Below are 25155 nucleotides of genomic sequence, written 5' to 3'. Positions count from 1 at the left end.
ATTATCACAAAATAGATAATAATTGGAGGAAATGGAAACAGATACATGACCCTGAATATGCCGACAAGTGTGAAGTACATAAATACTTACTGAAGCTTTTAAATACTGTACAACTCCTTGATAGACACATTGTTTAATTTTCCGTGACAACTTTCTCTGTCTTTCTTTCTCTGTCTCTCTCTTCCTCCTGCTCTCTCCCTCTCCCACTCTCCTTACCCCCTCTCTCTTTCTCTAAAAAAACATGTGTATAGCAAACAATGCATTCTGGTAATACTGATACACCTGAATCCTAGGGATTAAAACTAATCAATGATAATGATTATTGTCATAGTTTTGTTTTTTGTTTTTGATGATGATGATGATGATGATGATGATGATGATTATAATGTAGTGATGATGATGATGACTTATAATGTATGATATATTATTAATGTAATATTATGATGATGAATGATGACAATGATGATGAGGAGGAGGAAGAAGATAGTGTATCATTGTGAATGTTATTCTACATGTTTATTTTGTTATATTCATGTGTATGAAAATCTTGAAAAATGAAAATAGTTACAAAAACTTTGCAATAACAATAAAACACATGTGTTCATTTGAGTCGGTATCAGTAATACTTGGATGTGAAGTGGGGCCTGATTGGGGGTAATCCATTTTAAGGGACTATTTAAAGACATAGTCCAAATTTTCCTGTACACTTACTTGTGGAAATAAACAGTGGTCATAGCCTTGGTTTCATCATGGTCTATTATTGGTTTTGATCAATACATTGACATTATAGAGTGACAACACCCATAGCATTACATCATGTTTGTATTTATATTGCAATGCCAATAGGACTGATAGCTCAGCGATAGAATTGAAAGAGTATGAATGTTTCTTGTTTCCAAGACTACATGGTAAAGGTAGTGGAGTTGTTATGTTTATTAGTCTATCTAAATTTTGCTCTTATGTGGATAACAGTAATGACAATATCATGTTGATAAAGCTAGCAAGATCATTATCTAATGATGGCATTAGTACTTATTTATTTCTTGTTACTTTCCTCCCATCAACAGCACTTTCTATGAGAAATGTGATAATGATCTTCTCGCTTCATTTGAAGACAGATTTCTATGTATAGAGGTATTGGGAAAGTATTTGTCTTTGGTGATTTTAATAGACAACCAGTAATGATGATTTTATCCAAGACGACACTGTTGGGTATGATGCTGCAAACTTTTTGTCAAGTACATCAAGATATGTTCCTGATGTTAATAACACTAAACGTATCATATGGATATCAGTTCCTGACTGTTATGTATTTTGGAATGGCCATTCACTTGCACTATTGACCTCTGTGACATTGTACCCTGATAATTCTGGTTGCTGTAACATGTCATGCTTCCGCTAAGAATAAAAAAAAAAAAAATAGTGATTTAAACCAAGGATACCAGTACATATGTACAAGAGGTCGGTTCCAAGTTTTTTATGATTACCTGTTCGTCATGTCATTTGCAACCATATACAGGATGATTTTATGATTGAATTAAAAATAGCATTTTTGTGGATTTACTTAATTAATTGTATGCTTTAATATGAATGGCAATAATATCTTCTGAACTTTCATGGTTGCTTCAGAAGCCATAGAGGAAGTTTACAATAGCTTATTACATCCTGGTCAACATAACGGTTTCCACATCATGGATCAATTAAAAAAAATTGCTAAAAACCAGCCCTGTAGCTTATACTTGGGTGCAGGTTATTGCCTGGAAAACATGGTAATACTAGTAATTTACATTGTAATATAGATGAGCAAGCTTTCCTCAATCATTTTCATGTATAATCGTCCACAGATTTATGAGAAAAAAAAATGATTTGGAATATTTGAATGCTTACATAGATGGAAATGTACCTGACTCTATATTTCAAGAATTAGATATAAATATAAACTTTATTTATTTTACAACAATTGCGAAACAAGTTATGTCAATCACTCTTGTTGGCCCGGATGTAAGCGCGTGAGGGGTCTTATTGTTGGAGGAAACCGGAGTACCCGGGGGAAAACCCACGTGGTCGGGCAGGTGACCCCTTACCTTTTCACCTCTGTTCCGGGAATCGAACCCTGGTCAGCTAGGTGAAAGGCGAGTGTGTTACCACTGCGCCACCCGACCACCCAATTAGATGATGACATTACTGAAGAAAAAATTGTAACAAATAACATACTTCCAAAGCTGGTGCTTACAACTTACGAATAAATGAATATTTCATTAAGGATAAAGATATACTCCTACCACATCTAGTATTATTATCTAATAATATTTCTAAGTCTGGAAACTATCCAAAATCTTGGTCTGTTGTTAACATAGTACCTGTTTTTAAACAGGGCAATAGAAATGATTCAAATAACTATTGTGGTATCACATTAATATGTTGCTTAGGAAAACTTTTTACTTCAATTTTGAATAAACGACTTATTGAAATTTGTTCTGCAGATGTTAACTAGTAAAGTGCTATAAGAATATATTGTATTGCTGCTTTATTGATTATTAGAAAACATTTGACTTCCTTAACAGGCAAAACCTATGATATAAACTTATCTAAGAGGGCGAGACAGGAAAAATATTTAATATTGTGCACAGACGACATGGTTCTGTTAACTGAAAACACCTGAGGGTTTACAAAATGTGTTAGATGCTTTGTTGATATATACCAGTGATTGGGGGTTAACTATAAATATAGAAAAAAAAGTGATGGTTTTTACAAACGGGGGTAAATCAAGGAAAGTGATAAATGGAACAGATGCAAACTAGAAAGTATCAATGAGTTTAATTACATAGGTGTTTTGTTAACTTTCAATAGAAAATTCAGGAAAACTCAGAAAAAATATTGCAGTACAAGGAAAAAAGGCACTTTTTGCTGTAATCAATGTGTGCAGGAAAACTGATTTTAACATTGAAACACAACTTCATGTCTTTGATACATATGTTGCTAGTATTTTGAATTATAGTTGTGAGGTCTGGGGAATGAATAAAGCATCCAATATCGAAAAATTACATTTAAGTTTTTGTAAAAAATGATTACGGGGTTAAGAAGAGCTGTACTTGTAGGGCCTCTCTTGTTGATACAACAGCCAGTAAAGCTATGGAGAAAATAGTCATATACTTATTAGGATCCTTTCCCAAACAGAGAGAAACAAATGAATATTAGTAGTAGGAGATTTTTCTTCTAAGTGAAAAAAGGCATCCCCCTTACCCAATTAGGAAGCAAAAACCATAGCACAGATACTTATTGGTAAGTCCTTTTCTAGGTGTGGCATTCTTAACACGAACCAGGGTCCAGATTTTGAGTCCAAGCCTTTTCAAGAAAATTTGCAAAATCTTAGGGATGAGAAATACTAGGACCTCTCTGTATCACCCCAGATGTGACTGGTTGGTGGAAAGGTTTAATTGTACCTTAATTGGGATACTAAGTACTGACCAATCTGATTTGGACCTCCATTTGCCTCTGGAAACTATTGTAAGGGAACATGTAAAACAATAGCCGAGGGAACAGAAGTTTCAATATAATTCTAAAATCCATGGGTTGTCATTAGGGGTGATGATAATGTTTTGCTTTATACCGTCAGATGTAGGAGAGATGAGATTCAAAATTTTGAAATATTGGAAGGGGCCTTTTCTGATTGAAGCAACATTGTCAGATGTTAATTATATCCTTTGTAGGTCTGGGAGCAGGAATCAATAAGCTGTACACTTTAATGGATTGAAACTTTACTTATGATGAAAGAATAGAGGCGACAGTGGCTTAGGATTATCTCCCATGGGATGAGAAAGAGGAGGAGGCACTTGGGGGTCGAATGGAAGCACAGGTTCCTGATCGGGACAAGACTTGGGAACCAGCATGTGATGATGTCTGGGAGGAACTCTTAGAGGACACTCTGGCTCTTTTGCATGACAGTGTAGATAGCGATATGAGGTGGACTATATAGACAAACATGAACCCATAGAGATAGGTGAACCCAAGGAGGAATTGTGGGTATGCCCAGTATCACGACTTGGACGTCAACATAGACGGCCGCAGAAGTTGATGTGTTGTGGGACCTATGATCTCACTTAGAGTTTATTATTTAGGTTAATGTTGTTATAATGTGATTCTATTCTACTAGTTTAATTACTTATTATGATAGTAGTGAATAGTTTTTTTCAACTTTTCATATGTACTTGCATCGCTGGCACACCAACCCGGGGAGGGAGTCACAGAAGGACTCCTGTGAACCTGATGTGACACCTGCCTGTGGCAAAGAGAATTTCCAGCTGGTGGAAGAAATTTTCAACTGAAAACTAATTAAGGGAAGTGACAGTTTGTGACTTTCCTCCACAACAATTGATGTGGAAGTTCTGTTTTCCTCAGGATGCAACTGTATTGGAGAAATCCCCAATGTTGTGCCTCAGCTGGACATTGAACTCTGTTATCAACATTTCCTTAGGTCTACGTGGACCAGGCAGGTGACCTTGAGGGTTTTGCACTACACTATAGCTGAAGATTTGTGTGAATGACTTTCAGCATTGTAGGTGTTAGTTTGGACTTATTGTTAGTTAGATGTATTACTTAGGTTGTAACATCTTTAATTTTAATTCTATTGTAGGTAAGTGTTAACCACAGAGTTAAGTTTGAGTTACAGCTACTATGTTCAGGGGAAAGTGGTCATTATTGGCCATAGATTTATTGATAGGCAGGGCTAATAAAGGGAGACAGGGAGGGAAAGTTCTTTAGTAAGTTTGGCTTAGAGTTGGTAGAGGTTAATTGTAAAGTCGGTAGGGAGAGTACAGGATGTGGTAGACTTAGTGGATATGTTGATTGGGGAAGGATTTAGGCCAGGGCTGGTTGTATTTCATGTGAAAGGTGGGGTGGGGTTTGCAATGATTTGCACTCAAGGGGGGTATGATAGGGCATGATTTATGGGGGTATTCCACATTATCCTCTATAGATTGGAAATGTCGGGGGTTAGGAAGGAGGGAGAGTTTCACATCTCATGGCGGACAAAGCCTCAAACCTTCTGCCTGGTGGTGTTCAAGGGCTGTCAGGTCAGCCTTAACCTAACTCAGGCCTTTGACGTGAAGGATCAAGGACAGGAGAACAGGGTTCAATGGTGCCTCCTCTCTGCCAGACTGTTCGGTGAAAGGGTCCATGAAATGCTGCGCCTCACTTTAAGGAATTTAGGAAGTTATATGTTAGGGTAAAGCAAGGATTAGGTTAGGTCTAAGCGTTGTAAAGACAGGTGCTGGAGAAGGAGTAGCAGATAGGAGGTCCAGAAGAAGGCGGCAATTAACATGTATATTAGGAGTAGAAAATAGGAGGACTAGGAGTAGGTTTAGAGGAGGTTAATAGGAGTAGGATTAACAGAAAGGAGGTCCAGGAGAAGACAGGGATTAACATGGGTATTAGGGGGTGCAGATGTATGATTAGGACTAAGTTTAGAGGGGGTTTATAGGAGTAGCAGATAGAAGGTCCAGGAGAAGGCAGGGACTAACTTGTATTTTATCTTGGATGTAGGATTGCACGTAAGTTTATAGGGGGTCTTATAGGGAGTAGGAGTAGCAGATAGAAGGTCCAAGAGAAGGCCAGGATTAACATGTATGTTATGGAGGGGTGTAGGATTAGGAGTAGGTTTATAGGAGTAGGAGTAGGAGAGGTGGTTTATAGAGTAGAGGTCCAAGAGAAGGCAGGGATTAAGTTGTATATTAGGGGGGATGTAGAATTACAAGTAAGTTCATAGGGGGGATTATAGGAGTAGGAGTAGCAGACAGGAGTTCCATGAGAAGGCAGGGACTAACATGTATGTTATATGTAGGAGGATGTAGGAGTAGGATATGTTATGGGGGGTTATAGGAGTAGGAGTAGCAGATAGAGGTCCAAGAGAAGGCAGGGATTAACATGTTATGTATAGATGTAGGGGGGATGTAGGATTAGGAGTAGAGGTCCAGTTTATAGGGGGGATTTATAGGAGTAGGAGTAGCAGTAGGAGTAGCAGATAGAGGTCCAAGAGAAGGAGGATTAACATGTATATTAGGGGGGTGAGGATTAGGAGTAAGTTTTAGTTTATAGGAGTAGGAGTAGCAGATAGAAGGTCCAAGAGAAGGCCAGGATTAACATGTATGTTATGGAGGGGTGTAGGATTAGGAGTAGGTTTATAGGAGTAGGAGTAGCAGATAGAAGGTCCAAGAGAAGGCCAGGATTAACATGTATGTTATGGAGGGGTGTAGGATTAGGAGTAGGTTTATAGGAGTAGGAGTAGCAGATAGAAGGTCCATGAGAAGGCAGGGATTAACATGTATGTTAGGGAGGGGTGTAGGATTAGGAGTAGGTTTATAGGAGTAGGAGTAGCAGATAAGAGGTCCAAGAGAAGGCAGGGATTAACATGTATGTTAGGGTGTGTAGGATTAGGAGTAGGTTTAGAAGGTGGTTATAGGAGTAGGAGTAGCAGATAGGAGGTCCAGGAGAAGGCAGTGATTAAGATGTATGTTAAGGGAGTGTAGGATGAGGTGTAGGTTTATAGGGGGGGGGGAGTTATAGGAGTAGGAAGCAGATAGAAGGTCCAGAAGAAGAGAGATTAACATGTAGCAGATAGGAGGTCCAAGAGAAGGCAGGATTAACATGTATATTAGGGGGATGTAGGATTAGGAGTAAGTTTACAGGGGATTTATAGGAGTAGGAGTAGCAGATAGGAGGTCCAAGAGAAGTCAGGGATTAACATGTATGTTAGGGGGAATGTAGGATTAGGAGTAAGTTTATAGGAGTAGGAGTAGCAGATAGGAGGTCCAAGAGAAGGCAGGGATTAACATGTATATTAGGGGGTTGGGGTGTAGGATTAGAAGTAGGTTTATAGGGGGTTTAGGAGAAGGGGGAGCTTAACATGTGTGTTAGAGTTGTGTAGGATAAGGACTTAGTTTATAGAGGGGTTATAGGAGTAGGAGTAGCAGATAGGAGGTCTAGGAGAAGGCAGGGACTAACATGTATATTAGGGAGGGTATATGATTAGGAGGAGCAAGTAGGAGGACTAGGAGTAGTTTTAGATTGGTGTTTAGGTGTAGGAGAAGCAGATAGGAGGTCCAAGAGAAGGCAGGGATTAACATGTATATTAGGGGAGATGTAGGATTAGGAGTAAGTTTCAAGAGGTTAATAGGAGCAGGAGTAGCAGATAGAAGGTCCAGGATAAGGCAGTGATTAACATGTATATCATGGGAGGTATGGGATGAAGAGTATGTTTGTATAGGGGTTTATAGTAGTAGGAGTAACAGAAAGGAGGTCCAGGAGAAGGCCAGGATTAACATGTGTATTAGGGAGGGATGTAGGATGAAGAGTAGGTTTGTAGGGGGGTTTATAGGAGTAGCAGAAATGAGGTCAAGGAGAAGGGAGAGCTTAATATGTGAGTTAGGGAGATGTAGGATGAGGATTTAGGTTATAGGGTGGTTATAGGAGTAGGAGTAGCAAGTAGGATTAAGAGTAGGTATAGAGGGGGTGTATAGGAATAGCAGATAGGAGGTCCAGGAGAAGGGAGGGGTTAACATGTAAATTAAGGGGAGTGTTGGAGAAGGAGTTAGTTTAGATGGGGGTTTACAGAAGTAGGTGTAGCAGATAGGAAGTCCAGGAAAAGGCAGGATTAACATGTATATTAGCGGGGATGTAGGATTAGGAGAAGGAGTAGGTTGATAGGAGTAGGAGTAGCAGATAGGAGGTCCAGGAGAAGGCAAGGATTGACGTGTGTTAGGTGTGTGTAGTATTAAAAGTAAGTTTATAGGGGCTTTATAGGATTAGGAGTAGCAGATAGGAGGTCCAGGAGAAGGCAGGGATTAACATGTATATTAAGGGTGGGGGGTATAGATTAGGAGCAGCAAGTAGGAGGACTAGGAGTAAGTTGACAGTGGGTGATAGGAGTAGGAGTTGCAGATAGGAGGTCCAGGAGAAGGCACTGTTTAACATGTATCTGAGGTGGGTGTAGGATTAGGATTTAGTTTGTAGGGGAGCTAATAGGAGTAGGAGTAGCAGTTACGAGGTCCAGGAGAAAGCAGGGATTAACATGTATATTAGGGGGCGTAGGATGAGGAGTAAGTTTATAGGTGTAGGAGTAGCAGATAGGAGGTCCCTGAGAAGGCAGGTATTAACATGTATGTTAGGGGGGTGTAGGATGAAGAGTAGGTTTGTAGGGGATTTTAAAGATGTAGGAGTAGCAGATAGGAGGTCAAGAAGAAGGCACAGATTAACACGTATATTAGGGAGGTATTGGATTAGTAGTAGCAAGTAAGAAGACTAGTAGTATGTTTAGATGGTGTTTATATTAGTAGGGGTAGCAAATAGGAGGGCTAGTAGTAGATGTGGATTAACAGGTATATTAAAAGAGTGGCTGGAGGTTCAGCTCTATCAGATGTATTAGTTGGAAACTGACGAGCGGGGTTACCCCAGGTCATCAGTATTGTTTTTTTCAAACACCAACAAAACAGGTAAACTCTGCTCTTGCTCCCTGTCAACAATTGTTAGGGTGGAGTTTTTTTTCTGCCAACTCATGTGTTTGGCAGCTGTCTTGGTCTAGTTTAGAGTACGATGAAATTAGTTGATGAAGCAAAAAATGTGATTCTGATCAAGCTGGAACCATTTATTTACCATTTACTTTTAATTATGAAATACATACTCAGATACTTGTTGTTAGAATTTTGTTTTGTGATGGCTTCCCCACTGATATCTAGTCTAAGGGAGATAACTCACTCGATGCCAGCAGAAGAGTCTATCATTTTTGTTATATTTGTTATTTCCTTTTTCTTTGTATAGTTTTTATTATGTGTACATGTAATTACTGTTGTAGGTAATAGGTGAAGGGGATGGTATTTAGTTCATGTAATACTTTTGTATTTAGATGTTTGGTAAATTGCAAGTTTCTTGTAATTTAATAATAAGATTTTTGACTGAGATTTGAGACTTATTCCAGGCAATCAGAAGAAAAATAATTGGTTCTGCTTGTCAGTTTTCTTCTCGATTGTGCCTTATTCTGCTCGATGATGGTGCTAAGAGTCTGCAGAAAGTGCACATTCCTTACATCAGCCATGAAGCTTGTACTGTCAGGTAGTGGGAAGTTTACTTGAGGCATATAGGCAGTAGTTTGGATAATTTACTCTTAAATTTAGCTATTCAGTTTGTGTAAAGTTCTGCACGTACATTTTGAGTGTCTCATATATTATTTTTTTATGTGTATTGACATCTATTGCAACAGTTACATGTTTTACTGGCAGACAGGTTGTGAGTGATTTTTAATTTAGAATGATGCCTCAGGGTCTGTCAGCTTCTGCTTGGTGTCCTGTAACCAGTTAATGCATTCTGTCAGTTTTCCTTTGAAAAAGAATGTTCCTCATGCCAAATTATATTTTAATTACAAGATGGAGTTATGTATTGAATAAGAAAAAGTACAGCTATGTTCGTTAAATCTGTTTGATTAGAAATGCTCAGAAGTGATCAACTAAACTGTATTGATATATTTGATGGATAGAATTCCTTGACACATACCAGAGGTCATGTCAGAAAAGTTTGGAGACAAGCCCATGATACACCCTCAAGGGGCCATCATGGCTTTAAAAAGACCCAAGGTAAGGTTCAGCGGCTGTATCCCCGAACGCATACATTTTAAAAACATGTCTTGGGTGATATGTTTACACAGTGATTATAGTCTGTTTCCTTGTGTAGGTAGTTATATTTACCTGTACAAGTTACCTGTATTTACCTGTGAGTGTACAGGCATCCTGATTTTAGGGTGGGAAATTACAGATGAGGACATATAGTGTATAATAGACTTATTTAAAGTAAAAAAAACAGAAGAAATTACAATTGTATGGATTATATATATAAACTTTAAACAAATTATTTAAGAAATGTTCAATTTACAAGATGAAGGATATAAATTGTGTACAATTTTGTTTTAATATTTTTTAATTTATGCACAATTATGCATGCATTCAATTTCATTTATTCAAATCACAATAACTGCTTGATATGATTATTTTGATTATTTTCTTTAAAAAGTGTTTGTATAGTAAATTTTATATTCAAATGATGTTTGCTAAATAAATTAATTGATCTAAAACTGTTCACCTCTCAAAGATCAATTAAAAAACTGATGAACTCAGTTAATAGGACCAAAGCTACAGATGACATGACACTTTGAGGTGAGTATCCAAGCTATTCATGCAGTTTATCTATATAAGCTCCCACATTTTTCACATTGGTATAATTTACTTTGCTATCATTCAACAAATCTTCTAGTGTTTCAATTCCCAATCATGGCTAACGCTCAGTTAAATTTTAAGTTCATTAGAAATAGACTTGGGGGTAACAACTTATCATATAATGGTTACTTGTACAGAATTAGATCATCTCGAGGAGAAAGGTAAATACTGATGTAAAAGTTGTTTTGTAAAAAGAAATATTTTGTTAATTCTATCCTTGAAACAAAAACTCATAAATTGTATCAATGGACTTTTTTGCTCTTATGTATGCAATAAGGAAGAAATAATTAGAGATAAAAAGTAAATTGATGAATAAATAAATAAATGAAAATAATAAATCATATTTTTATACATCATACTCTTGAAGTCACAGTAAGTGTTGCTTTGAAACACTGATAGATTTTTTTTTCTACATATAAATCTCAAGTGTTGCAAACTATACATTTATGTGAACCAGACATTAATATCTTCTTTTTCTCTTTCAGAACTTACTGGAGATGCACCATTACCAACTGCCTTGCTACAATCAACACCCGCAACAACATCATAGTAGGAGTTGGACGGCAACCACACAATCACCCGGGAGACCATGCAAGCATCGTAGCCAAGGAGATCATGAACTGCATCACTGACCGCTGCCAGAAAGAAATCAGACCAATCCCTACCATCTACAGTGAGGAACTCTGCAAACTGCGTGACAACGAATGGGATGAAGAGACAAGAACCGTTGTAGAGAAGATACCCAACTTCAACTCCAAGAAGTCACAGCTGTACAGAGCCAGACGCAAGCTTACACCAAAGCTACCAACCACTACCCAGGACATTGATCTCGAGGGAAGATGGACGGAAACCAACACTGGAGAGCGCTTCCTACACATTGACGATGGTGACCAGAACAGAATCCTTGTCTTCGCCACATCAGAGGACTTGGCTGAGCTCGCCACCGCCGACCGCATCTACTGTGATGGTACTTTCTACACGTGTCCCAACATCTTTCATCAGATCTACACGATACACATTGAGATAGATGGATCCATGTACCCAGTTGTCTACTCTCTTCTACCCGGGAAAAGTCAGCACATCTACACAAGATTCTTCACACTACTCAAGACATTCATGGCAGACAACCACCTACCCATGTCGCCCGACACAGTATTCGTTGACTTTGAGACAGCTGTCCACAACGCAATCCGCACCGTCTTCCCAGGGACCGATATCAAGGGCTGCTTCTTCCACTACACCCAATGCGTCTGGAGAAAGGCACTGATGACTGGACTACAGCTTCCATACCGGGACAACGAAGACATCAGGAGACTGGTTCGCCGTGCAGCAGTCCTACCTCTGGTACCTGAGCAGCAAGTTGAGGATGTCTGGTTTCACGCACTACAGGACATTGAGTACGCCGACCTACCAGCTGACGTGACACCATTCACGGACTATGTTGTTGACCAATGGGTGGATGGAGACCGACCAGTTTGGAACCACTACGACAACGATGGACCACGTACCACCAACCACCTAGAAGCCTGGCACGGGAAGCTGAAGAAGATTGTGCAACACGCCCATCCAAACATCTTCGAGATCATCCAGACATTCAAAGACATTCAGGCTACCAACGAAATTGCAAGACTCCAACGACGCGCCGGTGGAACCAGACGACCCCGACCCAAGAGGTACAGAAACATTGACACCCGCCTTGCCCTGCTGAAACAGAGACTGGAGAGCAACACCATAGACATCATTGCGTACGCTGATGCAGCATCTGAGCTTCTTCACTTGGGTTGAAATGTCTTGCCTAGACTTGCTCTGAGCAAAACGAATGACTTTGTACGTTGTGTCATTGTTGCAGATATTTATGTCAGTGCTATATATTCATCATTGAATTAGTGTTATCACTTATCAGTCTTTAGTGTCTCGTATATGCCGTTAGTGCTGTAACATCAATCAGTTTCTAATAGTGTGACATATAAGTGCAGTGTATTTATTAGTATTCATAGTCATGTTGCATATATTTGTCATTTCCTGGTGCTGTATATTTATAAGTTTTTGTAGTAGTGCTGCATATATTTATCATTTCCTAGTGCTGTATATATGTCTTTAGTTATGTGCTGATATGTTGTACATTGATCTTTCTTTAGATCAAAATATTGTACCTTATAGATTTGATTTGAATTTAAAGTTAATTGTAATATTATGATAGAATATATTCATACATGTTGAACTTGATATTTTAGTTGAAGTTACATGTTATTTAAAGGTAATTGTGCTATTATGATAGAATATATTCATAAATATTGGCATCTTTGTGTTCTTTCTTTATATTAAATGTATTTTAAATTTAATCAATTGTAATATTATCATAAGAAAAGTTAATAAATTGAACTTCATATTGATATCTTAGTTTTCTTTCTGCAAGTTATCACAGGTTAATACAGGTAACACAGGTAGATCCACAGGTAAAATATCTCAGGTAAATATAATACATGTATGATATAGACTATAATTACCCTCCCTTTGATGTTTCTACCTATTGTTCTAGACATGTATGCGTTCAGGGAACACACCGGTTCAGCAGTGTTATTTCGGAATGCAATGTGTCGAGATGTTCAACAATTGGTAAGGTCATGTTCAGCTTGTGGAGCTAAAAACAAAATCAGGTACTTACTTGTAGGGTCCCACATGTAAATATGACAGCAAGTCCTTTTCCCCTTATGCTGTTATAATGTTGTAATTCTGTTCAATTACCTTTTTTGAAAGTAATGAAATTTTTTATTTTAATTTTCATATTTTTTTTTTAATTTCAAAATAAAAGTTTCCTTTACTGTCATGCCTAAAAATCCATGTTTTTATTTCTCATACCCACATTTTCTGACCGATTCTCATACAAATTGGCATGGTTGTTCTATATTTTAAGACTGATTAGGTAGTGAATTAATTTTTAATATATCACTTCAATTATAATTAAAAGTTTACTTAAATTTAATTTTTTTTTTAATTCTAAACTTTATTTTCTGGAGTGATCAGGACATCTATAAATAACATCAAATTAGCATATTTGTGTTATTGTGTATTCCTAAACCTGATTTTTAAAAGTTAAGATGGAGGATTTTTTCAAACTATACAAGTACAAGATCTTAGAAAATTCTGTGGTTAACCCAGATAATGGCTTGTGTAGGATTTGGATTGGACCTGTAACAAGGACAGGAAAATATGGACTTCTGTTATTTAAGGACCCCAGTGATTTAAATTGGAAAAAGAAACATGCACACAGACTTGCTTTTATTTGTTTTTCTGAAAATTTAGAATTGTCAAGTGATCTGGACTGTTCCCATCTCTGTCATAATAGTTTATGTGTAAATGTAGAGCACATAAGTTCAGAACCTCATTTTATTAATAATAATAGGCAGTACTGTTTAAATTCAAATGTGTGTTATGGTCATTTAGAGTTCAGTGACTGCATGTTGGATTTGAAAATTTAATTAAGTTTTTATTGATTTGAGGGTATTAGCTATTGTACACTGATGTATACAACATTGTCCGACTACCACCACATGGAGGTTTCCTCATTAGGTAGTCATATATATTGTTGTTGTTGTTGTAACATTATTTTGGGTTTTTTTTTCTGATTGTTAACATGTCTCTAATAAATCTGTTGTCACCTCTTCTCAATACAGGTGGTCCTGAGGCCGCTTGTCTCCCCTACATAGATGGATGTTGGGATCTAGCTGACCTCTCCTGTAGTCAGACTTCCAAGCGGACCTGGACCTTTTCGCATGCTGCTTGTGCTGTTCTGCTAACAACAACATACTTCTTTTCTTGACAGCAGGTTTATATTTGTGCTGGCGTTGATATATTTCCTCTGAGCTGAGTTGAAACAAGTTTATGTTTGACCTCCCTACACAGTGTACCGGCTTATCGGTGTCTGCCTCTCTATATAGTTTATACAGTAGAGATCTGTACTGGCATTTATTACATCGGACAGCACAACTCCATCCCAGAGCCCTTTTCCGCTCGGTGTCCAGTTCAAACTCTGGTACCATGCATGCTGTAGTGTTAGGTTGTCCGGCATGAAGTCTGATAATGTCATTCCACATTTTCACCATCAACACTACGTTTATGATCCGGTTTCCTTCTATCACAGGCTCGGAGTTGGATTCTTCAGCTGTAACAGTTGCTGGCCCTAGTATCCGTGTTGGACATGGTCTGTCTCCAGTATCTGTTGCTACCAGGGAAAGGCCATGAGGACTAGGCTTGGTGATCAGCTGAAATTCCTGGGTGGTCCGTCTTCTGGTCAGAGCTGGTCTCTCTTCTCTGGTGACAGGTACTTCAGGATCCTCATCTTTAAATGCCTGGCCCTTATTCTTTGGAACATTTCCAGGCTTGAAATAATTGTTCCTTCTCTTTCTGTCTCCCTTTATATTAGTAATGGTCAGTAGTGGTCAGTAGTGGTCAGCAGTGGTCAGTCAGAAGTAGTCAGATGTATTAAGAATACAAAAATCAAACTGAAGCTGACCATTTGATTGGTCATTGTGATATGCACATCATTGCCTGTTTGATAATATAACATCAAAGGTGTTTCAGAAACAGGGAGAGCCCCATAAGTAAACAGAAAGGCCCAAAGAGAACATCCCCCCCCCCCTGCCTTTGGCATGGATAGTCTGTGTATGTATACATGTGGCTGTTAGTTAGTCCAATGGGTGTCATTCACTGTGATTGTTTACTGTAAGTCTTTACTGTTATCTATTAATTATTTCATGTCCAAATCAAAGCTGAAAAAATGCTTTAAAGCAGATTAAATGTTCAGTTAATATTAAAATTTGGTAATTTAAAAAAAAATTAAAATTCTACAAAAAAATGAAGTTGTAATTTGAAATTGAAAAACTTTTTTGTATAGGTATATGTAGGAATTATTCAATTTTATCTTAATAATTGCAAAATCTTTTTAATTTTTCCTGACACTTGGTGTCTGTGATATGTACTTACAGCAAAGTGTATGTAAAACTGAGTTAAAATCTCAGTCTGAGAGGGGTTTTTCAATTCTTCATAACTCCTGTTCTGTTTGACCTACGCTGATTCTGTTTGTGCCAAAATGTTTGAATTAGCTCACAGTTGATGAAAATTTTTTTTTTTTTAATTTCAAAATAAAAGTGTCCTTTACTGACATGCCTAAAAATCCATGTTTTTATTTCTCATACCCACATTTTTTGACCGATTCTCATACAAATTGGCATGGTTGTTCTATATTTTATGACTGATTAGGTAGTGAGTTAATTTTTAATCTATCACTTCAATTATAATTTAAATTTTAATTAAATTAAATTTTTTTAAAAATTTTAAACTTTATTTTCTGGAGTGATCAGGACATCTATAAATAACATCAAATTAGCATATTTGTGTTATTGTGTATTCCTACACCTGATTTTTAAAAGTTAAGATGGAGGATTTTTTCAAACTATACAAGTACAAGATCTTAGAAAATTGTGTGGATAGCCCAGATAATGGCTTGTGTAGGATTTGGATTGGACCTGTAACAAGGACAGGAAAATATGGACTTTTGTCATTTAAGGACCCCAGTGATTTAAATTGGAAAAAGAAACATGCACACAGACTTTTTCTTTGAAAATTTAGAATTGTCAAGTGATCTGGACTGTTCCCATCTCTGTCATAATAGTTTATGTGTAAATGTAGAGCACATAAATTCAGAACCTCGTTTTATTAATAATAATAGGCAGTACTGTTTAAATTCAAATGTGTGTTATGGTCATTTAGAGTTCAGTGACTGCATGTTGGATTTGAAAATTTAATTAAGTTTTTATTGATTTGAGGGTATTAGCTATTGTACACTGATGTATACAACATTGTCCGACTACCACCACATGGAGGTTCCCTCATTAGGTAGTCATATATATTGTTGTTGTTGTTGATGTTGTTGTTACATTATTTTGGGTTTTTTTCTGATTGTTAACATGTCTCTAATAAATCTGTTGTCACCTCTTCTTCTCAATACAGGTGGTCCTGAGGCCGGTTGTCTCCCCTACATAGATGGATGTTGGGATCTAGCTGACCTCTCCTGTAGTCAGACTTTCAAGCAGACCTGGACCTTTTTGCAGGCTGCTTGTGCTGTTCTGCTAACAACAACATACTTCTTTTCTTGACAGCAGGTTTGTATTGGTGCTGGCGTTAAAAACTAACTGCATTCATCCCAAGTGACGAGCCCAGTTGAAGAACCGCTCGGCCTGGGCCATTTTTAACCTGTCCAGGACGGGTGGACGAGTGCATTTTTCAGACTCTGCAGTATCCTTGGGTGAAGAGGAATCAGTTTTGTAAAATGTTTGGGTTTCTTCCTGGAGTTTCTAGGGGTTACAGCAATGCTGGTGGGGCATGGCTTAGTACTTTTCCCCCCGAGTCCCAACATGGACTTTTAGTGATAACAACTATTTTAGCTGTTTATAAAAAATACAATTAATTAATGATTTAAAACCTATTCATAATAAGGAATAATTATTAGGTTTATAACAATATTTAGATAATTATAATTGCCACTTTCCCTGCATATGGTGCTGGAGAATCCTGGTAATAAATCATACAGTGATAGTATACAATACACAGTACAAACAACACACCCAAAACAGTACATTTAGAAATGCCTAGATTCTGTTCCAAAATGGTGTGAGTCATGCTTAGGAAAAGGGGACCAATTTTGTATGAACAGTTGGTTCGTCTCCTTTGGGACCAGACGGGCAGTGTTAAATTATTTAAAATAGAACAAATTCTTCAACATCTTTATTATGTTGGAATTGGACATTCTTGGTGAAGAGAACTTAGTTACCAACAGCTGCATCTAAACCTGTTTTGGAGGAAGTTGGAACTTATTACGGGGAAGTAGATACAAGTGTTTTAAATATTTTCCCCATAGTTAAGATCAGTAAATTTCAGCAAACTAATACTAGGTGAGCGTTTCTAGGACAGGCCACCTTGTCACCCTCCAAACGTGACATGTCACTGAATAAGCCCTGCATTGCCATCAGACCACCTACTACAGGCACATTCAGGAAAAATCAACATGCTCTAGGACCAGGTGAAGAAATTTACTGATGAGAAATATCCATATGTAAAATTTGTACATTTATATCATAATACAATTTAAACCTTTATTGCTATTTAAGTAGCATATCGTAAAAACCTTCATAATGTGGACGCCTACATAATGTGCAGAGGTTGAAAATACTCTAAAATTCATTCATAAACAATCTCCACGAGCTGACAAGTCAGACCAACGATACAAAGTCTAACCATCCACCTATTAATGACCAAACCTGGTAATATGGTCTTCTCTATCCTTATTTATTATTACTCATAGATATGCTTCGTAAACACTGATAAAACTGATTTTAATAAATAATAAATTAGATCCATAGTCCGATGATAAGTTTTACTCCACAGTCTGCATACTTATATGTCAAGGCTAACTTTTCCCAGTGCACACAGAAATGGACATGTGCTCATGAACTCTTTGATGTGATATCCAACATCAAACAAAATGAAACTGTTGATTTCTTAACAGTCAATTATGTAAGTGTTTCAAAAGACAATCATATCATAACCGCCATATTTTTCAATGTGTCAACAGTCCACTGTCTTTACCAATCAATATTTTCCTGTCTTGCTAGTTGCTGTCACATTTTTGAACATTTGCATGATATTTACTTGGATTGTTTACATATACAGTAGTTATCTTATTTATTATTGTTGTTCATAAATAAATTGTTCAATCCTTTGTCAGTTTAACATAAGAGATAACCCTGACAATCAGTGATGGTGGCCTCACAGAATCTTTGATTTTTCCACGAAAAATGTTTTTTGAAAATCCTATAGCTACAGAATGAGTCTACCCCTCACTTCGAACCTTTATTTTCTCAAAAAAACAAACCCTACGCTTTGCAAGGTTTCTACAGAATTTTTATTTTGTATCTAGAATTGCATACATCTCTCTCTGATGACATATATATTTGTTTTCTAGTATGCTGACCAGGAGATGTCAAGTTCCACATTCTTGACAGTCGGAGAGATCTATTGCCCTACCACAATCAGGCCAACAGCTGCTGACAACAACTGAAGGTAAGGATAAATTCATACAGCAATGATAAAGTTATACATACCGTACTTTCCAGATTATAAGCCACACATTTTTCCTTGTTGGCCGGGTGTGTAGCTTATATACAGGTACAGTTTAGATGTGGACATTAAAAGATATCGGCAGAATGCAGAAAAGGGAGCATGCCAGTACGATACTGCATTTCTACGAGTATCTGCCCACCACGTCTTTGTGATTGAAACAGATAGTGTAGGACCATCATTTGTAATGGTATACAAGATAATTTGAAAATTGCAGTGAAAATAACATTCTTGTGGATTTTTTTTATCACAATAACATCTTCTTGACATTCACGGTTACTTCACAGCAAGAAGGCGTGGACCAAGTTTACAATTAAGCCTATTGCTCCCTTGGATCGATAGGCCATCTGGAGATTGGTAAAAAAATGGACACCATGCTTGTTTACAATATGAATGGCTTCATGTAATTTAAATATAAAATGAAATATTATGGGACTTTAAGAATTTTGTCAACAAGGGCCTTCATTGATATTTAATTGTATAGACTGTGGTGAAGAGATAGTTTAGTAAACTGTACGTAACTTCGTTGTATACCTTTGTGTAAACAATCTCTGATGGCACCGAGCCAAATATGTATGATATTTGCTATTTCATGTATTTTGAATTATAAGATTTTTTGTTTAAATATATCAATAGAATAAAGGATTATTTGTGCATAATTCATTTGGAAACTGTATCAAATGTTTCCCTGACGATGTTGATCAATTGCCTTCCATTATCTGTTTTATCAACAAACTTTGATCAACATAATTGTTATTGTATCATAAGAACACACCATTGTGGCTAAATATGTGGATCAAATATTGAAAAACTGGCTCTGTAGCCTATATACCATTGCGACTTATAGCCGGGGAAAATACAGTACATACATTGCGGTCACATACACCACAGAGCGAATGTTTTCCCGTGTAATGACATAAAAACGGAAATACCCTGACATTGTGTTGAAAATTGAAGTTCGTCTCTTATATCAATGTATTTCTACTTTTTTTTTTCAGGAGTAATTAGCATTCCAGATTAAATACCAGCCAGGCAGCCACCTTCTCAAGGCTGACGTTTTAATGTTGTCAAAGTGATTTAACATAACACAAAACAATTTCTGAAAAGAGGAGGCCTCCACTTGGCAGAACTGGTAACGGTATACATCATTTCAATACATTCATGGACATGCGACAAAATTATATATACTGGCTAACGTATGTACATCCTTTGATAACAATTCACTAACAGTACCTCTGTTAAATTGTTGTGACAGGGGAAGTAACTGCAAAATTCTCGAAATATTGGTTCACGCTGGTTACGTCCCCTAATTTATTCAGATGATACATTATCTATTAGGAGAAAGAGGCAGAAGATTCAGGGTCCGAAATAATGACTATCATACATCAGTATGTCCCACATTTGTCATTTGTCTGATGAAGGTGACCATGTACACTTCAAAACATCACATTATAATCTTCTGCAGGTTGTGTTATATGAACTATAAGGTGATTGTGTAATCATCAAAACATCACATTATAATCTTCTCAAGGCTGTGTTATAAGAACTATAAGGTGACTGTGTAGTCATCGAAACGTCACACTAATCTTCTACTAGTTGTGTAACATGAACTATATATGATTTCCATGCTGCATTTGAATAGAAAGATCTAGTACTTATTGTGCTGAGTAAATCTGTTTCATTTTCAGTAGCACCAACATCTAGTCCTCAGGTGTCATTTGAAGATGGAGATGGCTAAAACTCGGGACCATCGAGCATACCAGGAATGCTGTCTACACTTGGAACAGTCTCCAGAGTAGCAGGTTAACAAGTTGTTATGGTGTTCATTCCTCTGCTGTGAATTTTTATCAAGGTGTTGAAGATCCTTGTCTGGGTTTTAAATTCTTCCTAACACCTGTGTTATGTGTTCTGGGATGATTCTGTTTGTATCATGATGTTTCAACATATAATAGTTTAATACGACCATGTGGAGGTGGTCCTATACATATTTTAGTTGTTGTTACATATCATATGTCTGTTTGTCCTTAAACAATTGTTACTATTGCTAACTCTAGACAAGTACCCAGTGTATAAGTCTTCAATTTCATATGTAGTTTGCCTTGGTCCCTAGTTGTTTATAGATAATTTTGGACGATCAAGATGGCAGACAGGCAGCCAATTTTTCTTGGCAGTCATATTTTTTTATCGCTATTTCCCAAAGTACAAGATGGATGATTCTCAAATTTTATTTGTTGATTTCCCTTGGTCCCTACTTGCGTGTAGTTTATTTTAAAACTGAAAGGAAAGATGGCTGACCGATGACCATCTTGATTTTTAACAGTCACAGTTTGTTTTTGTTTGATTGAAAATACAGGATAGCCAACAGGTGATCATCTTTGACTTTGCCTATAATAGTTTTGTAGCACCATTTCTTGACAAATACAAGATGGATTTTTCTCAAATTTGATATATAGGTGCACCTTTGTCCTTAGTTTGGTCTTTTGATCTCAGAACAGATGTGAAAAAAGAAAATGGTTGACTTGGCTATCTTGGATTTGGCACTTAAAGAATAAAAACTATTTCTTTAGAGGGAATTTTCAAATTTCATATAATTAAGAGTGAAAAAAAGGAAAGAGGAGAAAAGAATAGAAAAAATCCAACAAAGATCAAATGAAAATAGTGTGCACCAAGATCCGTCTGGGATCTCTTTGAATTTGGTTTCTTTTTAGATCACAAAAGTGTGTCTTGTATACTTTGTCTTCTCAGTACAGGTGGTGTTGAGGCTGATTATTTTTCCTATTGAATGAAACAATCAAGCTGACCTTTGCTGTAGTTGAGCAGACCTGGAGGTGTTTGTGTGTTGTTTGTGATATTTGTGTCTCTGAATGATTCTGTTTGATCTTTAATGTTACACAGATCACACATGTAGGAAATATTTTCAGTAAGTTTTCAAAGAAAACAAATCCAAGTTCTAAAATAGGACTGACATAAACATTAAATATCTTTGGGTATGTATTTTAGGAAAAAATCAGTATGGCTCATTTAACTTCATGTGGATCTTTTGTAGAAATGATTATTATAGAATTACCTTTCCAAAGGTTTTGGTGGTCATCGGTTAAGATTAAATGTCACAACTTCACTATTTCTCAAATAAAAATACTTACATACAATTAAGATATCTGATGAACCCCTTGAGTTTTACTTCATATTCCCACCAGAGCTAAACCCTACCAAGATCTATACTTGATTTGATTTTAGTGATCATCGGACAAGGTTAAAGGTCAATAATATATAGGCTTTAGTGTGGGAATTATTGGACACAATATTTAGTGTAATAATTAAGTGTATAAATGTGTCCCTTTAAAGCTATTCTTTCAAAAAAAATGATAACAGAATAGATATAAATAAAGAGTTTGATGTTATATATCATTATGTTGACAATACACAATATATGTACATTTAGATAGGCTTGTCTGTAAAACCGATTTGTATGTAAATTAAATAGGCATGGCATATGTAGTTGTTTCTTATTGGAAAATAGAGGCTTGCTGTAATTGAAATAAAATTGTCGCCAAAACCCTTTCAAACCTATCTTCTCCTGTCGAGGCAGAATAATTTTGTCTAAGTGTAATAGCTTTAAACTCCTTTTGTTGAGATGAAAGTATTTTGTCAAAATTTGCGCAGAAGCATCCTTTGGTGAAGGGGACTCAATTTCATATAAACTATGATTCTGGCTCCCCTGGGGTCAGAGGTGCATGGTAAAATATGGGAAATAGAGGTAAATCTTTTCTAAGATTTCTATGATATACATTTTTAATCAATTGTCATTAAATTCACTGACTTTTCACATCAAAAACATTGTGGGAAGTTATATTGTTTAAAATCATGAAAAAGTGTATATCTAACATAATTGTCCTGATTACATTTAATGAATTTCTTTTTCTCCTGTATAGATCCTGGCTGTACCAGAACAGAAAACAGAGCTTGTGTTCACTGGATTTGGTCCCAGTAGGAAGGACATTTTCTGGACTGGGATAAGGATGTGGTATAAAGGATAGTGAGAGGGATGACAGTTTCACCTTGCCTTCACAAGATAAGACACATGAGGCACTGAGGAAGGTGGCAGTCTCATTTTACCATTTGGGTTTGATAAATTGAGAGATAGCTGTCTGGCCTCTTTCCAGAATTTAAAACCAACTGTATGATGATGGGAACAGACAGTTAACACCCTTTGTATTTAATTACTACAATTATATAATGATGTATGCAGCACAGTATCTTGAGACTTCATTGTGTGAGGTCTTTTCTGATGGAAGTCAAAGTCAGAGTAGTGATGATTTGTGATCCTGAGGCCGATTATCTCCCTTAGACTGATGAACAGTTAGACTTTTAGGTAGACAATGTAATTTGTGGAATGGTGTTGTGTCTGTGATGCCTGTGTGAATAAATATGCAATATACATTAAGAAGGATAATTTCTAAAGATTTTCCTGGAATCTTCTCTTTTTCAGATTGTTTTATATTTTCCCTTGGGATATTGTGTATTTGTAATTTTTACAGTTTTTGTTCTTTTATGTAATTAACATTTTTGTATTTTTTCATGGAAAGTTATTTCAGAATTTGTTCTGGATCTACTTGAAATACAAGGTATTTGAAGATTTTGAAATATCAGTTTTTCTGTAGGCTTCTTTAGAAGTTTTTAGATTGAATATTGTAGAAATCTGTGTCTCCTATGGACTGAGTTAGGAAGAGATCCACATGCTTTGAGGAATTCATAGGGAGACAGATGTTGTCTTGGTGTCACCTTCAACTGTGAATTAATTAACTTTGGTATAATGTTTATGTAATCCTGGTAAATAACTAGCTGCAGTAGAGAACGCCTCTTTAGCTTGATCTGTTTTATTGGTGCCTATGTACATGATGTAGTAACTCAATAGTACTTAGCCATGTCCCATACACTTCCTTGTAACTCCTGGATACTTGAGGAAAAGTTCCGTCCTGGAAGGGAAGTATGTAACCCTGGTAAATACTAGAGGCAATACATTTCTTGGCTGGAGAGAACTTTACCTTAATTGATTGAGCATATTAGTAAGCCAGAGGTTCCTTGTTTAAATAATGACCTTTGTTACATATAATTGACATGATTTTTACTGGACAAAATAAGTGAAGGGTCATAAATTGTTACCATTATATATTCTGAGAGGAATTTATATGTTACCCATATTGGCTCCCTTACTTTTTTGAATGTACAGCCAATGTGTTGGTAAGGGTGTATGCATGTGTATCATGAGTTTATATTGTACTGCTCTAGTGCACTGTTAGTGTGAATAAATGACTGATAAATACTCAGGAAATTCTGAGGTTTGATTTTTGTATATTTTAACGAAAATATTGTAACGTTTTGGAGATCATACTCCCTACTAAGCCTCTGATATCAATTTCTGGACTTGTCTCTGTGACTCTGATGATGTAACACTTTGATTTACCTGGTATTGTTACTCCTTGTTAATAGCTCTTGGTAGCTTCTAAACAAACATGACATTTAAAATGTTCCAAGGTTTGTCACGTTTCTTTAAAGATTTAAAAGGTTGTTTCATTTTTTATGATCCTTAACTTTTTTTTCGTCCAGTAAAGCCATTTTATTTTGGAAAATTCTCAGAAAAAGCAAAATCTGTTTGCTTTCACATCATAAACCAGTTCATTTACAGTCCTTTTTATGGTATTTTAGGCGTGGAGAGTTGTCTCCCTTTGACTGGTGTGGCTTTGAGAATCAGACCAAGTACAAGACACCAACCCATTATAATGGCTACATGGAGAGAGTGTTTACACCAACAAAGAAACAGATTCATCTCTTTACTGAGTTAGGAGTACAGGAAAATGTTTAAACCAGTAATATCTTGATTACTTCTTAATTTGATTGTAGGAATTTAAACACAGAGAATTGAAATATACAGTAACTGGGGTGATACTGGCAGCATACATATAACTTAATAGTTTCTCTTTCATTTCCCGGGGTCTGAATATATATACATATATTTGTTTCCTTAGAATTTATGTACCAAATCCGAAACCCGAGATACAGATTCAAACACTTTGTCAACATAGATCATTTGTAGTATACCTGTGTATTTCTATTTTCAGTGCAATTACATCACATCATGTAATTAAATTTTTTATATTTCATCAGGACAGAAAGCCTGTTTGATCAGGATTAAAGTGTTTGACTAATCATTAGTTTAATATGACAGTGTGGTGAGGTGTACTTAAGTGACCTCTGCTGACCCTCAGGGGTCAAAACATGGATCAAATTGACTGAAATTGCAAAGATGTTCTACTGTTCCTGGAAGGAAGATTTTACAGAGGAAGATTAAGATTTTGGGTGTAATTTCTTTTAATTCAAACTTGGTAAGAAGCCTAAGCACAGGACAGCAGTTGATCTTATACACAATTTACATTTGTATTATGTGCAGGCTTTCAAGCGGGCCCTTATTTTCCTAATTTTCCTTATTTATTAACTTCAGCCCTTGTGTTCCTAATTAAAGCTCCAAAATCCTAAAAAAAGCCCTACACTTTTGGTGAAAATCCTATTTTTTCTAGATGTTTAAAATTTTCATAATCCATATTAGTTAATACTTTTGGAATTAATGAAATCTACCCTTAGTTGCTTTCAGTACTTTGATAAAGTGTACAGCTTAGAAGACATGTTGGTGGTTATCAAGTGGGCTACTCAGCATTGTCTCGAGCCA

General features: G+C 36.5%; 1 protein-coding gene and 1 long non-coding RNA gene across 4 annotated transcripts; both read left to right on the top strand.

The window, feature by feature from the left end:
• The first annotated feature begins 4982 nt into the window (after positions 1–4982).
• LOC132557465 (uncharacterized) lies at positions 4983–12328 on the top strand. Its single transcript, XM_060221952.1, has 2 exons — positions 4983–5224; positions 10742–12328. Exons 1-2 carry the CDS (start codon positions 4983–4985, stop codon positions 12039–12041), a joined length of 1542 nt encoding a protein of 513 aa, XP_060077935.1. The 3' UTR covers positions 12042–12328.
• Positions 12329–19487: 7159 nt separating this feature from the next.
• On the top strand, positions 19488–23903 carry LOC132557471 (uncharacterized). 3 transcript variants are annotated; one of them, XR_009554509.1, is made up of 3 exons: positions 19488–19569; positions 20123–20233; positions 22364–23903. It is a non-coding gene; the product is annotated as an uncharacterized LOC132557471 (long non-coding RNA). The 3 variants fall into 3 exon arrangements; XR_009554508.1 differs by having other exon boundaries at positions 19499–19569; positions 20120–20233; XR_009554510.1 differs by having other exon boundaries at positions 19505–19563; positions 20120–20233.
• Positions 23904–25155: the final 1252 nt, after the last annotated feature.

This window comes from Ylistrum balloti, unplaced genomic scaffold (assembly GCF_031769215.1).
Source record: "Ylistrum balloti isolate Yb309-2 unplaced genomic scaffold, AGI_CSIRO_Ybal_v1 Utg370676, whole genome shotgun sequence".
NCBI lineage: Eukaryota > Metazoa > Mollusca > Bivalvia > Pectinida > Pectinidae > Ylistrum > Ylistrum balloti.
This window is presented reverse-complemented; position numbering and strand designations above follow the sequence as displayed.

Coding starts and splice junctions, on each gene's coding strand:
- LOC132557465 (XM_060221952.1), top strand. CDS start 4,983: ATGTCGGGGGTTAGGAAGGAGGGAGAGTTTCACATCTCATGGCGGACA. Junction 5,225..10,741: donor TTAGGAAGTTATATGTTAGG/GTAAAGCAAGGA, acceptor TTTCTCTTTCAG/AACTTACTGGAGATGCACCA.